This window comes from Geotrypetes seraphini, chromosome 9 (assembly GCF_902459505.1).
Source record: "Geotrypetes seraphini chromosome 9, aGeoSer1.1, whole genome shotgun sequence".
NCBI lineage: Eukaryota > Metazoa > Chordata > Amphibia > Gymnophiona > Dermophiidae > Geotrypetes > Geotrypetes seraphini.
The window spans coordinates 118,390,572-118,404,863 of record NC_047092.1 but is presented as its reverse complement, the minus strand read 5'-3'; the positions used below and the strand labels follow the sequence as shown (position 1 = coordinate 118,404,863).

The 14,292-nt window shown below is 44.9% G+C and overlaps 1 protein-coding gene across 5 annotated transcripts in view; it reads left to right on the top strand.

Moving 5' to 3' along the window:
• The window catches only part of CROCC2 (ciliary rootlet coiled-coil, rootletin family member 2), a 993,480-nt gene that overhangs the window by 360,244 nt on the left and 618,944 nt on the right, over nt 1–14,292 (top strand). For all 5 annotated transcript variants that reach the window (XM_033959482.1, XM_033959484.1, XM_033959480.1 and 2 more), the window contains one exon: nt 682–909. In XM_033959482.1, coding sequence (XP_033815373.1) covers nt 682–909 — 228 coding nt within the window. The remainder of the gene's footprint in view (nt 1–681; nt 910–14,292) is intronic.

The window sequence follows — 14,292 nt, the reverse complement described above, 5'->3', positions numbered from 1 at the left end:
GATTTTCAGTGCCATTATCTGGATAATAGGTGGCAATGAAAATCCAAGTATATCTTTAAACACTGTGGTTAGTATTTAAGAGAAACGCCAATCAGAGAGTTGATATATTGGGGTGACTGATTTTAGCACATGCGTGAACTCCACTTTTAGGGGGTAATCCTATAAAGCCTTTTCCATGTATAAAGCCAGTTTTACATGTAGAGAAACACTTTATAAAATTGCATGACCACATACATGCATAAAAAGTAGGCGCCTGGAAAGAATCCATCTAATTTTACGCATTCCCATGGGCATAGTTTGGGTGGATCAGTGATAGAGTAGTGATGTATCTGCATATTCTATAAAATATTCGAGTACATGTGTAGAGTACACACAAATGTTTTCACTTTTTCAAAGCAGATGTAAATTTGTGTATGGGCATTTGAGTGCTGACAGAGGTTCTAGGAGCCTATTTTACAAAGTTGCAATGGTGCCTTTGCTGCTTTTATAATATGTGCTTTAAATTGAATCCTTTTTGAACATTTTATATTTTAATGCAAAGTAGTTGCAAACTGGTGAGTTTCCATGGGGGAAACAATCCCTTATCTCCTGTTTATGTTGTGAATGTGTCTGCTTGATCTAAATGCTTTTTGAGTAATGCCTTGTTTGTTACATTGCTAATGGATTCTGCTTCACTCTCAGGGGTCTCACTGAAATAAAGACAGACGTGGCACGGACTGCTCGCCGTCTGCAGACTGCCTGCCTCAACTTAGACTCGAACCTGCGTCTTTCACAGAATAGCACAGCTTCCTCACTGGAGAAGGAGGCACTTCAAAATGCACGACTGGAGCAACAGCTTCGAGATAAAGTGAAGGAAATGATTCAGCTGCAGAGCCGCTGGGATGCTGAGAAGGTGGAACTGAATTCCAGGTGAACAACTCCCAAGAGCATGAAGACACTAAAAGGGGATAAGATCCATTCATAATCGATGTTCCCTAAAGCAGTGTTGGGGCCTGCTAACATTGGTCTAACAAACTATTGGATGTGTTTAATGCCACATAGCAGTTTGAATTGTGGGCCTTTATTCTCACTGGAGTTATTGGACCCATCTGGTCCAAGTTGCAAGACAATTGTAGTATTCCACAGATCTGTACTATTGTGTTGGGAGGCCTCTGCATGGCTATGAACAATTTTTATGAGGATATCAATAGTAATCCTTGGCATAGGAAAATTTATAAGGATTTCCCCAAGTTGCTCTTCCTTTTAGCTTCCCATCCTTGTCTAATTTTTTCCCCTACCATTCATCCCTAACTCTTTCTACTCTTCATCCCTCTATCCTAATAATTTCAATATTTTGTATTTTACCATTTCTAGGCAGCCCCTGTCCCACTTTTGTCTTACTTTGTAGCCTCCTCTTTCCAGCTTTCATAAACTCTTACTTTCTGTTCATAATTATCATCATGCTTTAAAAATTTGGTTTATGCTCACACTAAGATAACCAAGAAACAGTGATGGGATGGAGCATTAAGGGGCTCATTTTCAAAAAATAAAACTGTCCAGAAAGTGGCATAAAGGGGCAGATTGATGTTTTTCTTGCCAAACCCTTCCAATTCACTCTTTTTTAAATCTATTTTCAAGACAGATTTCTATGCTGTGTTCATCCGCAGTTCATCTAAATCTCAAAGAAGTGTGGTTTTGGTAGAACTAGGGTGAGCATATGACCTGGATGTTTTTCTGCCATTTTAGAATACATCCAAGGAGCAATTTGATTTGGGGGCTAGACCTGTTTTAACAATGAATAAGTGCCAAAAAGTTGTCCAAACTGACCAGATGACCACTGGAGGAATGTAAATGTGATCCTGCCCCCATGCTTCCCCCTCCCCCATTAGACACTGACCCCCTACTATCTCCAAACATGTAAATGAAACAATACATGTTCTGGGCAGTCCTGTTAGGGCAGCAAGCAGGTTTTCGGAATAGTCTGGTGGTCGGTGCAGTGTACTGCAGAGAAAGGGACCCAGGCCCATATACCACTCTAATTATTACACTTATGGTGGAATGTGAGTCCATCAAAACCCAACAAAAATTACTGAACCATCATATAGGTGCCACCTGAAGGCATAAGGACTATTGGTGTTGTATACAGTAGGATCTACTGTATGTGTAGGAAGAGGAAGCTTAGGCCCATGGCAGCAGAAGTTAGTGCTACTTCTTCTATCTTACTATAGCATATGGATAAGACCTGTTTGAACAGCATCAAAACAACATGAACATATGTTCACATTGGTAATTTCTGTTCTGTCTATTCCTTCCTCAAAATGGATGATATGGATTGGCAGAGCTATCAACCAGTCTCCAATTTGCCGTTTATTGTATTGCATGTATTATTTATGTAGTGTAACACCTTTACAGAAGCTCATGCAAACCGCTCTGAATTGACTCCCCAGTCATTAGTAACAGTATAGAAGCTCAGAATGAACAATAAACTTCTATAAAAGGCTGTGTTACAGCAAGTTGTCCAATTTTGGGAAGCATTTAGGCCCAGATTCTCTAACCGGCACTGGTAGGCACACAAGCTTAGTAAAGCACATCATTTAAATGTGCCTAAAAATTATTTTATTGGTGCCTAAAAATCAGTGTCAGAATCACACCTCCGTAGGTACTTTAGGCCTCTGACAGTAGGCGTAGCCAATGCCGGAAGGCATGCTTATGGAGGCATGATTTACATCAAAGGCTACGAAAATGTAGGCCTGGAAAATACTGGCCCACATTTCCGGCGCCTACCTTTGCCGGAAGCGTGATGTTATACCCGGCATCGTTGCATGATTGACATGGGATCAGCTGCTGCTGACGATGGCGCTGGTTACAGAATCTGGGACTTAATGTTTTTCATCCAGTCTAGTGAAGTTGCTGGATGAGATCTTGGCTCATAAAGAAAGCAGTAGGTATGTGTTGATAATTCAGTTTGAATTTAAGGCAGCTTTTGATGTGATAGACCATTCACTTGTGCTTGATAGATTAGAAGGGACAGATTCATCAGGAGCTGAAACCAATTTTTCAAATGATCATATAGAATTGCTTTTGATGGCCAAGTTTCAACCCATTTTCTGTTGTCATTTGAAGTTCCTCAGGACTCGGTTTGGCCCCTGTTTGTTTGATGTTTTTTTGTCTCCCTTGGCTCTGCTAGTTCACGATCTGGATTTTAGTGCTCACTTATATGCTTATGATATCCAGCTAGTTATTGCACATGCTATTTGGTACTCTTCTATTCAAGCAGAAATTGAATATAAATTAGATAGGATAGATCAATAAACTTTTGTTTTTCTGTTCTCTTTTTGTAGTTCAACATGGCTCTGCTTTACTTTATATGTATTCTTTGGTTGGATTTACTCCAATATCTAAAAGATATTTTTTGTAAGGGGTCTGCATCCTCTTTTCCTAATCCTAGAGAAATAAAATTGAAGAAGCTTTTTTAGTACATAGAAACATAGAAGATGATGGCAGAAAAGGGCCACGGCCCAACAAGTCTGCCCACTCTAATGACCCACCCCCTAAATTCTTCCCTGAAGTGATCCCACACGCTTATCCCATTTTCTCTCGAAGTCCAGCGTGCTGCTGGCCTGAATTACCTGCAGTAGAAGACTATTCTAATGATCAACCACCCTCTCAGTGAAGAAGTACTTCCTGGTGTCACCATGAAATCTCCCACATTTGAGTTTCAACGGATATCCTCTTGTCGCCGTAGGTCCTTTAAGAAAAAAGATAACTTCTTATCCCAGGACAAGCAGGCAGCATATTCCCACACATGGGTGACGTCAGCAACGGAGCCCCGCAGCGGACAGCCTCGAAAGCAAACTTGCTTGAAGATCTCGAACTTTCGAGTGCTGCATCGCGCATGCGCGCGTGCCTTCCCGCCCGAACTAGGGGGCGCATCTCCTGTGAGGATCCTCAGTTCAACGTTTTCCGCGGAGCTGAGAAGACTTGTCGACTTAGTTCCCGTAGCGTTGTGCCTTCTCTTCACCGCGGCTGAGTAGTATTTATTTTCTGTTCGGTCGCTGTATTTGTGATTGTTTCTATAAAAAAAAAATAATAATAATAAAAGTTAATTTTCTCGTTGTATTTTTGCGTCGAGTTGGGAGATTGAGGCCTAGGCCTCTCTCCCTCGTTCTCGACATGGACTTTGTCCTTTCTATGTCCCGGCCTGTTACCGGGTTCAAAAGGTGTTATCAGTGCGGCAGGACTATTTCCATCACCGACCCCCATAGCCGGTGTATGCTCTGCTTGGGGACGACCCATCGTCCAGAAGACTGTCTTCGCTGCCTCACTCTTCAACCTCGTGCCTTTAAGCGCCACTGCGACAGGTTCTTCAAGCTTTTCCCTCGAATGGAGCCCGAAAAAGCGGTGGCCTCGGCCGAGGCATCTTCGAAACCTTCCACTTCGGGACAAGCCTTGAGTACGAAGCCCTCGACTCCGCCTCCTCTGCAGGCCTCGGCCTCGAAGACCTCCGGGTCCTTGGCCTCGAAGGCCTCTTCGGTGTCCTCGAAGCCTGGATTGGGGGGTAAGTCTCCTGCTTCCTTTTCAGGTACCATTCCTAAGAAGTCAACTGAGATTAGTTCCTCGCAACCTGGGGCTCCAGGTTCGGTTCAATCTTCTAAACCGTCCTCCAAACGTGCTTCCAAATCGAGGGAATACTCTCCTCCGTGGTCGCCCTCATTGGAATGCACGAGGCCTCCGGTGACTCCAAGTCCCTTGGTCTCTGTCCCCATGTTTGAGGACATGCTCAAGTCAATTTTGATGACGCAAATTTCCTCAATTGTGGCACAATTGGTCCCGACCTCGACCTTGTCTTCACAGGTCCAGCCTGAGCAGCAGTCTCTGCCTCGTCGGCGGTCACCTTGTCGCAGGTCTCGATCTCGAGTCTCTTCCTCGGACTCATCGCCTGACCGAGCTTCTAAGCGGTCTTTGCCTCGATCGAAGCACCGCTCTAAGTCTTCGAAGGTCCTTTCCTCGAGGCGCTTGAGGCCTTCAGATTCTTCGAAGCACGTGCCTTGCTCTCAAAGTACTGTTGCCTCCTCTGTTTCATCGAGGCATTCTAGGTCGAGGACCCCACCTTCGAGACTTTTGCCTCGGGAGCTGTCTCCTCTAGCAAAACCTCGTACTCCGCGCACTTCTCCGTCTCGGAGTCTTAAGCGGAAACATTCCACCACTCCGCCTCTAACTGGTAGTGCAGCATCCTCCGTTACCTTGCCTCTCGGTTCGGAGCCAGTTTCCAAGTATTCGCGCGAGGCCTCCCCATCTTTTTCAGTGGCGCCTCGCTCTCACTCTGCCTCTCCTCAGGAAGCCTCTACATCGAAGTCTTCTTCCTTTGCGAAGTTTGTCTTCGACATGGGCTAGGCCCTTAACATCGACTTGCATTCAGATTCCAAGTACACACCTGAGTATTTGGCAGATATGGAGCTTTCCCATCCTCCCAAGGAAACTTTGCGTCTGCCCATGACACCCATGCTGAAGCAGACTTTCCTGCGGAATATGGAAACTCCTTACTCTGTGACGGCGATCCCGTCTAAGTTGGAGTCTTGATATCGTACTGTGCCTTGCAAGGGGTTTGAGAAATCACAACTTTCTCACCAATCTTTGGTAGTGGAATCATCCCTGAAGAAAGCTCATCCTTCTAAAGTGTCTGCCACAGTTCCACCAGGGCGTGAAGGTCGCACTATGGATAAATTTGGGCGAAGACTTTATCAAAATTCGATGATGACTAACCGAATTCTAAATTATAACTATGTCTTCACTTCTTATTTTAATTATTTTTTGAAGCAGTTGTCATCCTTTTGCCCAGACTGGCCCAGAGAACGCCTTGCTGAGTATAAACAAATTATTCAATCTCTCTCACAATTGCGTCTCTTCATGTTGCAGGCATCTTATGATGCATTTGAGCTTTCTTCTCGGGTATCGGCGTTCGCAGTGGCCATGCGACGTCTGGCCTGGCTCAGAATAGTGGACATGGATCCCAACTTACAAGATTGGTTAGCAAACCTACCGTGCCAGGGCTCTGAGCTTTTTGATGACTCGATTGAGGCGGCTACTAAACGGCTCTCTGAGCATGAACGCTCCTTCGCCTCTCTTATTCGCCCTAAACCAAAACCTTCTGTGAATAGGGCTTACAAGCCTCCGGCTCGTCGATACCCTATGAAGTCCATGCCAGCTTTCTCTAGGCCTCCACCTAGAAGGCCTCAACAACAGCGTCCTCAGAAGTCCCAGACGCCTGCTCCAACCAAACCCGCTCCGTCTTTTTGATGGTCCAGTGGTGAGCATTCCAACCTCCTTGCATCCAAACTCCTCCCTGCCCATCAGAGGCCGCATTTCCCTTTTTATATCTGTCTGGGAAACCATTACATCGGACCTCTGGGTCCTCAAGGTCATCCGCGAGGGATACTCTCTACGCCTGCTTCAGGTCCCTCCAGATCATCCTCCAGGAGAGTGTCTTTCCAGTCTCTCGCAACTCCCCCTTCTTCTTCAGGAGGCTCAGGCACTTCTTCGCCTTCGAGCTGTGGAGGAGATTCCTCCTTCCGAACACAATCTGGGGTTTTATTCCAGATACTTCCTGGTTCCCAAAAAGACGGGGGATTTGCGACCCATTCTGGATCTCCGTGCTCTCAACAAATTTCTAGTCAAAGAGAAGTTTCGCATGCTCTCTCTTCCAGTTTTGTATTCTCTCATGGATCAGGGAGATTGGATGTGCTCACTGGACCTCAAAGAGGCTTATACTCACATTCCTGTCCATCTGAATTTTCGCAAGTATCTCCGGTTCAAGGTGGGGAACCTTCATCTTCAATACAGGGTTCTTCCGTTTGGCTTGGCGACCTCTCCCAGGGTCTTTACCAAGTGTCTAGTTGTGGTAGCTGCAGCCTTCCGTGCTCGAGGCCTTCAGGTTTTTCCTTACCTCGACGATTGGCTTATCAAAGCCCCTTCTCTTCCAGGGGTTACTCAAGCGACCCTTCAGACTATTTCTTTTCTTCAAAGTCTGGGGTTTCATATCAATTTTCCAAAATCACAGTTGGTTCCCACTCAATCGATCCAATTCATTGGCGCCGTGTTGGACTCTGTTCACATGAGGGCTTTTCTTCCTCTCAATCGTCAAGAAACTCTTCTACGCCTTTGTCATCGCGTAGTTTCAATGTCGACTCTCACGGCTCGCCAAATGATGGTCCTTCTCGGGCATATGGCATCTAAGGTGCATGTGACTCCCTTTGCAAGACTTCACCTTCGCATTCCTCAGTGGACCCTGGCGTCTCAGTGGCAACAGGCCCTGGATCCGCCTTCTCGTCATATAGCGGTGACGCCTTTATTAAAAAAGTCTCTCCGCTGGTGGATGCTCTCTTCCAATCTTTCCAGAGGTTTGCAGTTTCGCCATCTCCCTCATCAGAAAGTACTCACAACAGATTTGTCCGAATACGCATGGGGAGCCCACATAGATGGTCTCCGTACGCAAGGGTTGTGGACCGCCACAGATCGTCGATGTCACATCAATCTGTTGGAACTCAGAGCGATATTTCTTGCTCTCAAAGCTTTTCTTCACCTCCTTCACGACCAAGTAGTCCTTGTTCGGACGGACAATCAAGTAGCGATGTATTATGTCAACAAACAGGGCGGGACGGGCTCCCACTCCCTTTGTCAGGAAGCTCTGAGGTTGTGGCATTGGGCGATTTCTCACAACATCCTTCTTCAGGCTGTCTATATTCAGGATCAACAGAATTGCCTTGCAGACAAATTGAGTCATCTGCTTCTGCCTCACGAATGGACGCTCAACTCCCCTACACTTCGTCAAGTATTTGCTCGATGGGGAACTCCTCAGGTGGATCTCTTTGCGTCACCCAACAACTTCAAACTACCTCTGTTTTGTTCCCGCATTTTCTCGCCCCTTCGTCTGGAGGCGGATGCTTTCCTTCTGGACTGGAGGGGTCAGTTTCTTTATGCATTCCCTCCATTCCCTCTAATTCTCAAAACTCTGGTCAAATTGAAGTCGGACCATGCCCCGATGATTCTCATAGCACCCCGGTGGCCCCGTCAACCTTGGTTCTCTCTTCTTCTTCAACTCAGCATCAGGGAACCTCTTCTTCTACCAGTTTTTCCTTCTCTGCTCACTCAGAGTCAGGGGTCTTTACTTCATCCCAACCTGCAGTCTCTTCACTTGATGGCTTGGTTCCTTTCCACTTGACTGATCCTTCTCAATTCTCTCAGTCTGTTCAGGATGTCTTTCTGGCATCCAGAAAGCCGTCCACTCGTCAATGTTATGGTCAAAAGTGGACCAGGTTCTCGACTTGGTGTTCCAATCATAGTCTTCAACCAAAATCTTCCCCTTTGACTTCAGTTCTGGATTATTTGCTTCATTTATCTGAGTCTGGTCTTCAATCCACCTCTATTAGAGTTCATCTTAGTGCCATTGCTGCTTTTCATCAACCTTTGGACGGGAAACCCTTCTCGGCACATCCCCTGGTTGCTCGTTTTATGAAGGGACTTTTTAATCTCCATCCACCGGTTAAACCGCCTCCTGTGGTTTGGGATCTTAATGTTGTTCTGGCTCAACTGATGAAACCTCCGTTTGAGCCTATTGATTCAGCTCATTTTAAATATCTTACTTGGAAAGTTGTTTTCTTAATTGCCCTCACTTCGGCTCGTCGAGTCAGTGAGTTGCAAGCTTTAGTCTCGGACCCGCCTTTCACGGTTTTTCACCATGATAAGGTGGTTCTACGTACACATCCAAAATTCTTACCTAAAGTAGTGTCTGATTTTCATATCAATCAATCTATTGTGCTACCAGTATTTTTTCCTAAGCCGCATTCTCACCCTGGTGAGGCGTCTCTACATACTTTAGATTGTAAGCGTGCGTTGGCGTTTTATCTTCAACGTACTCAACCTCACAGGAAATCTCCTCAACTTTTCTTTTCTTTTGATTCAAATAGACTGGAAACTAGCAACCTCCAACTGCGGCAAGGAGGCCAAGTTCCTGGAGGTGCTAGGGGATTGCTTCCTGGAACAAATGGTAAAAGAGCCGACAAGAGGCAACGCCACCTTGGACTTGGTCCTAAATGGCCTCACGGGACCGATAACAGAAGTGGAAGTCATGGTTCCACTGGGAACGAGTGATCACAATGTAATCAACTTTAAACTTGACATCGGGAAAGGGAAACATGCCAAAACCTTAACCACCACCTTAAACTTTAAAAAGGGTAAATACGATCGCATGAGAGCCATGGTAGAAAAACGACTCGAGAAGATGGTGGACAAACTTGAAACGGTAGATCAGGCATGGTCCCTACTGAAAAATACTATCACAGAAGCACAAGATCTCTACATTCCGAGGATTTCCAAAGATCGGAGAACAAAGAGCAAAAGAGAACCGGCATGGCTTACCATACAGGTGAAGGAAGCCATAAAAGAAAAGAAGGACTCTTTCAAAAAATGGAAATGCATAAAGACAACCGAAGCTTGGAACAAACATAAAGATGATCAGAAGAAATGTCACAAGGCGGTGAGGGATGCCAAACAGGAATATGAGGAAAAAATAGCCCAGGAGGCCAAAAACTTCAAGCCCTTCTTTAGATACGTGAAAGGGAAAAAAACTTCAAAAGAGGCAGTGGGACCCCTGGACGACCAGGGAAGAAAAGGGTACATCAAGGAAGATAAACAAATCGCAGACAAACTAAATTCCTTCTTTGCGTCCGTCTTTACGAAGGAGGACACCTCAACAATACCTGAAGCGGAGAAAGTGTTTGCAGGAGAAATAGAAGACAGCCTCACCACAGTTGAAGTGGACTTAGACCAGATATACGGTACTATCAGATCGACAAATTTAAAAGTGACAAATCCCCTGGACCGGATGGAATTCACCCGAGAGTCTTAAAGGAATTGAAGGTTGAAATCGGAGAGTTATTGCAAAAACTTGCAAACCTGACAATCAGAACTGGACAGATACCGGACGACTGGAGGATAGCGAACGTCACCCCAATTTTCAAAAAAGGATCGAGAGGAGAACCGGGCAACTATAGACCTGTGAGTCTTACGTCTGTCCCTGGCAAGATGGTTGAAGCACTGATCAAGGATAGCATAGTCCGGCACTTGGACGCACATGACTTGATGAAACCCAGTCAACATGGATTCAGGAAAGGGAAATCATGTTTGACGAATTTACTCCAATTTTTTGAGACCGTGAACGAGCAAATTGATAGTGGGAAGCCGGTGGACATAATATACTTGGACTTCCAGAAAGCGTTCGACAAAGTTCCACACGAAAGACTTCTCAGGAAACTATAAAGCCATGGCATAGAGGGAGATATACAAAGATGGATAGGCAAATGGCTGGAAAACCGAAAGCAGAGAGTGGGCATAAATGGGAAGTTCTCCGACTGGGAGAAAGTGACTAGTGGTGTACCCCAGGGCTCGGTACTTGGGCCGATCCTTTTTAATATTTATATCAATGACCTGGAGGAAGGAACATCCAGTGAGATCATAAAGTTTGCAGACGATACAAAACTATGCCGGGCGATCAGATCGCAGGAGGATAGAGAGAAACTCCAGAGCGACTTGTGTCGGTTAGAAACATGGGCGGAGAAATGGCAGATGAAGTTCAATGTGGAGAAATGCAAGGTAATGCATTTAGGCAATAAGAATAAGGAATACGAGTATACAATGTCAGGTGCAACTCTGGGGAAGAGTGAACAAGAAAAGGACCTTGGTGTACTGATAGATAGGACCCTGAAGCCGTCGGCACAATGCGCGGTAGCGGCAAAGAAGGCAAATAGAATGTTGGGCATGATAAAGAAAGGAATCTCGAGTAGATCGGAGAAAGTTATAATGCCGCTTTATAGGGCAATGGTCAGACCACACTTGGAATACTGCGTCCAACATTGGTCTCCCTACCTAAAGAAGGATATAAAACTGCTGGAGAGGGTGCAGAGACGAGCAACAAAACTGGTGAAGGGTATGGAGAAACTGGAATACGAGGACAGACTTATAACACTAGGATTGTTCTCCCTTGAGAAAAGGAGACTGCGTGGGGATATGATCGAGACCTTCAAAATACTGAAAGGAATCGACAAAATAGAGCAGAGAAGATTATTTACATTGTCCAATTTGACACGGACTAGAGGACATGTAATGAAGCTAAGGGGGGACAGGTTCAGGACTAATGTCAGGAAGTTCTGCTTCACTCAGAGAGTGGTTGACACCTGGAATGCCCTCCCAGAGGAGATTATTGCGGAATCGACCATCCTAGGCTTCAAGAGCAAACTAGATGCATATCTCCTTAAGAGAGGCATATAAAGATATGGTGGACTATAAATTACGCCAGGTGTACACCTGGCAGGGCCTCCGCGTGTGCGGATCGCCGGACTTGATGGACCGAAGGTCTGATCCGGAGATGGCAGTTCTTATGTTCTTATGTTATGTTCTTATCTCCAACTGGATGGCTGCTTGCATTTCTTTCTGCTATGCTCAGGCTGGTCTTCCTCTACAAGGTCGAGTGACGGGCCACAAAATTAGAGCTATGGCGGCTTCTGTTGCTTTCCTCAGATCAACTCCTATTGAGGAAATTTGCAAAGCTGCCACTTGGTCCTCGGTTCACACTTTCACCTCTCATTACTGTCTGGATACTTTATCCAGGAGGGATGGGCATTTTGGCCAATCTGTTTTGCAAAATCCTTTTTCGTAAATTGCCAACTTCCCTCCTCCCTTTTTACTTAGCTTGGAGGTCACCCATGTGTGGGAATATGCTGCCTGCTTGTCCTGGAATAAAGCACAGTTACTTACCATAACAGGTGTTATCCAGGGACAGCAGGCAGATATTCCCACAACCCGCCCACCTCCCCTGGTTGGCTTCTTGGCTTGGTATCTGAACTGAGGATCCTCACAGGAGATGCGCCCCCTAGTTCGGGCGGGAAGGCACGCGCGCATGCGCGATGCAGCACTCGAAAGTTCGAGATCTTCAAGCAAGTTTGCTTTCGAGGCTGTCCGCTGCGGGGCTCCGTTGCTGACGTCACCCATGTGTGGGAATATCTGCCTGCTGTCCCTGGATAACACCTGTTACGGTAAGTAACTGTGCTTTCTACCTCAATACGGCCCGTGAGATATTTGTACGTCTCAATCATATCTCCCCTCTCTCTATGCTCCTCGAGTGAGTATAGCTGCAACTTACCCAGCCTTTCCTCATACGGGAGATCCTTGAGTCCTGAGACCATCCTAGTGGCCATTCGCTGAACCGACTCCATTCTCTGCACATCTTTTTGATAATGCGGTCTCCAGAATTGTACACAATATTCCAGATGAGGTCTCACCAAGGTTCTGCACAACGACATTATAACTTCGTTCTTCCGGCTTACAAAACTTCTTCGGATACAACTCATCATTTGTCTAGCCTTGGATGAAGCTTTCTCCACTTGTTTGGCAGACTTCATGCCTTCACTAATGATTACTCCCAAGTCCTGTTCTTGCTAAGGTCTCGCCATTTAGGGTGTAAGTTCTGCATGGATTTCTGTTGCCAAGATGCATGATCTTATACTTTTTGGCATTAAAACTTAGTTGCAAAGAATTGGATAAGTCTACCAGATAATATTTAGTCTATTACAAATTATCACTTATTCAGACAGGTGTTAAAGGCCTTTTTGTTTCAGAAGTTTGTTATGATTAATTGATGCTGTATGATTGTTTATTAATCTTATTTTATTTGTGCCATTGCTTATGTATTCATGATACAGAAGAGTCTCAGTTAAACAGGACTCATACAACCACATCCTCTGGCAACACATTCCATAGCTTAACTATTCTGAGTGAAAAAAAAATTTCCTCAAATTGGTTTTAAAAGTATTTCCCTGTAACTTCATCGAGTGTCCCCTAGTCTTTGTAATTTTTGACGGCATGAATTAGATATAAAATCATGGTCCTGACTCACCAGACTTACTTTAATGGGATTCCTCATTATTTGCATTCTATGTTGGTAACATAGTAACATAGTACATTATTGCAGAAAAAAAAAACGAATGGTCCATCCTAGATATTTCTGGACCTGAAACCCAGAGCTCTGCCCAGTACTGGGCTTAGGTTCCATTTGCTGAAGTCTCCATCAAAGCTCACTCCAGCCCATCTAAACCATCCCAGCTGTCGAAGCCCTCCCCAGCCCATACTAAATCAAATGACCATATACGGGACACAGACCGTGCAAGTCTGCCCAGTACTGGCCTTAGTTCTTGAATATATACCATTATTTCTGATTAGAGTTCCTCTGTGTTCATCCCACACTTTTTTGAACTCTATCATTGTTTTCCTCTCCACGACTTCCCTCGGGAACACATTCTACTTATCAACCACCCTCTCCATAAATAAGACTTTCCTAATATTATTCTTGAGTCTACCACCCCTCAACCTCAAATTATGCCCTCTGGTTTTACTCTTTTCCTTTCTCTGGAAAAGATTTTGTTCTATGTTAATACTTTCCAAGTATTTGAACGTCTGAATCATATCTCCCCTGTCCCTCCTTTCCTCTAGGGCAGGGGTGTCAAAAGTCCCTCCTCGAGGGCCGCAATCCAGTCGGGTTTTCAGGATTTCCCCAATGAATATGCATGAGATCTATTAGCACATAATGAAAGCAGTGCTTGCAAATAGATCTCATGCATATTCATTGGGGAAAACCTGACTGGATAGCAGCCCTCGAGGAGGGACTTTGACACCCCTGCTCTAGGGTATACATATTCAGGGTTTCCAGTCCCTCCTCATTTGTCACCTTCCTCTGGATCGCTTCAAGTTTTCTTATGTCCTATGCCAGATACTCCACAATACTCCAAGTGGGGCCTCACCAACAACCTGTACAAGGGCATCAACACCTTCTTTCTTCTTCTGGTTATGCCTCTATCTATACAGCCTAACATCCTTTTGGCAACAGCCTCTGCCTTGTCACACTGTTTCTTTACCTTTAGATCTTCGGACACTATCACCTCAAGGTCCCTCTCCCCATCTATACATATCAGCCTCTCACCTCCCAACACATATGGCTGCTTCTGATTTCTAATCCCCAAATGCATTACTCTGTATTTCTTTGCATTGAGTTTTAGTTGCCAGATATTATGTTTGTTTATGTTTATTAAAAACTTTATATACCGCATAACGGCCTAAAAGGATCCAAGCGGTTTACAATGTATAATTCGCATTCATCAAGAAAAGAACTCCATTTAAAAATAGAAAAGGAAAGATTAAAAACAAAAGATTAAAAAAAAAAAATTTTTAAGAAATTTTATTATTTGCTTTTGCCTCTTTATCAAGTCT